Source organism: Malurus melanocephalus, unplaced genomic scaffold (assembly GCF_030028575.1).
Source record: "Malurus melanocephalus ecotype Western Australia unplaced genomic scaffold, MMel_1.1 scaffold_1131, whole genome shotgun sequence".
In the NCBI taxonomy this organism is placed as follows: Eukaryota; Metazoa; Chordata; class Aves; order Passeriformes; family Maluridae; genus Malurus; species Malurus melanocephalus.
In genome coordinates, this window is record NW_026624363.1 from 19,174 (window position 1) to 20,560 (window position 1,387).

At 58.7% G+C, this 1,387-nt stretch overlaps 1 protein-coding gene across 1 annotated transcript; it reads right to left on the reverse strand.

Moving 5' to 3' along the window:
* Nucleotides 1-199: 199 nt before the first annotated feature.
* Nucleotides 200-1,367, reverse strand: ATG101 (autophagy related 101). Its single transcript, XM_057387100.1, has one exon. It carries the CDS (start codon nt 1,301-1,303, stop codon nt 629-631), a length of 675 nt encoding a protein of 224 aa, XP_057243083.1. The 5' UTR covers nt 1,304-1,367; the 3' UTR covers nt 200-628.
* Nucleotides 1,368-1,387: the final 20 nt, after the last annotated feature.

The following is a 1,387-nucleotide window of genomic DNA, read 5'->3' on the forward strand; positions in this document are numbered from 1 at the left end:
GTGTGATGGGGACCCCCAGTTCACCCCTTGGCATTTGGGTGTGATGGGGACCCCCAGTTCACCCCTTGGCATTTGGGTGTGATGGGGACCCCCAGTTCACCCCTTGATATTTGGGTGTGATGGGGACCCCCAGCTCAACCTCAGCATCCACTTCCCCTCTCCCACGCCCCCAACCCCCCCAGTCAGGATGTGATCACGCTCCATGTGAAAGCAGAAACTTTATTTTTTGGAGAAGCTCTGGCCCCCCCAGGAACTGGGGTGACACCAGTGGGTTACAGGTGRTGATAAGGGACACGGCCAGCACTGGCTGTGTGACACCAAGTGTGCTGCAGAAGGGTGGGGCTCAGATATCACCCTGACCCCCAGCACCCTCTGCCAGGCCCCAGCCCCATGCCAAACTGGTGCCACACGTGCCCTGAGGACTCACCCCAGTCATCAGCCAGGCCGGAGCTGCCAAGCCAGTTCTCCAGGATGGACAAAACCCCACGGTGTAAACCAAGGAGGAGCAACCTCCAAATTACAGCCTAGGCCAAGCCCAGCTCCTCCCAGAGGGTTTTTTGGAGGGGATCCAAGCAGAGTCGCTGTCCCAAAGAAGTGCCATTGTCACCTGCCTGGGTGACACCAACCCTTACAGCGCCAGCGTGTCCTTGATGAGCCGGCGCATGGTGGTGGTGACCGAGGTGCCCAGGGAGTCCGTGATCTGGTAGGAAATCTTGTACAGGTAGGGCTGCACGTCCTTCAGGCTGGTGTCAAAGACGTTGTCCACCTCGGACTGGGTGGGCATCTTGGGCAGGTACTCGTGGCGGTTCATCACCTCCACGATGTTGATGATCTTCTCGCAGAGCTTCTCGCCCACCTTCTCGCGGCAGATCTGCCTCTCTTGCTCGTTGGCCAGGTTCACCACGTTCACCTTGATGGTCCAGAGCTCCCAGGGGATGCACTCGTCCGAGAAGGGCCACCGTGATTTCTTCTTCTGGTAAAACTCCAGGGAGATCTGCCCCATCCCGTCGGAGCCGGAGCTGCGCAGCGCGTCCTGCGTGACAGCGAGCGGTTTGTGAGGGAACAGGGACTGACTGACCCCTCCTCGGGCACATTTTACAGAATCACAGAATATYCTGAGTTGGAGGAGACCCCCAAGGATCACCCAGTCCAACTCCTGGCCCTCCCTGTGCCTCAGAGCGGTGTCCAAACRCTCCTTGAGCTCCAAGACCATTCCCTGGAGAGCCTGTTCAGTGCTTGACACCCTCTGGGAGAAGAAYCTTTTCCTAATATCCAACCTAACCCTCCCCTGACACAGCTCCATCCATCCCCTCGGSTCCTGTCACCATCCCAGGGAGCAGAGATCAGAGCTGCCCCTGATGAGTCTCCTCTCAGTCTCCTCCAGCTG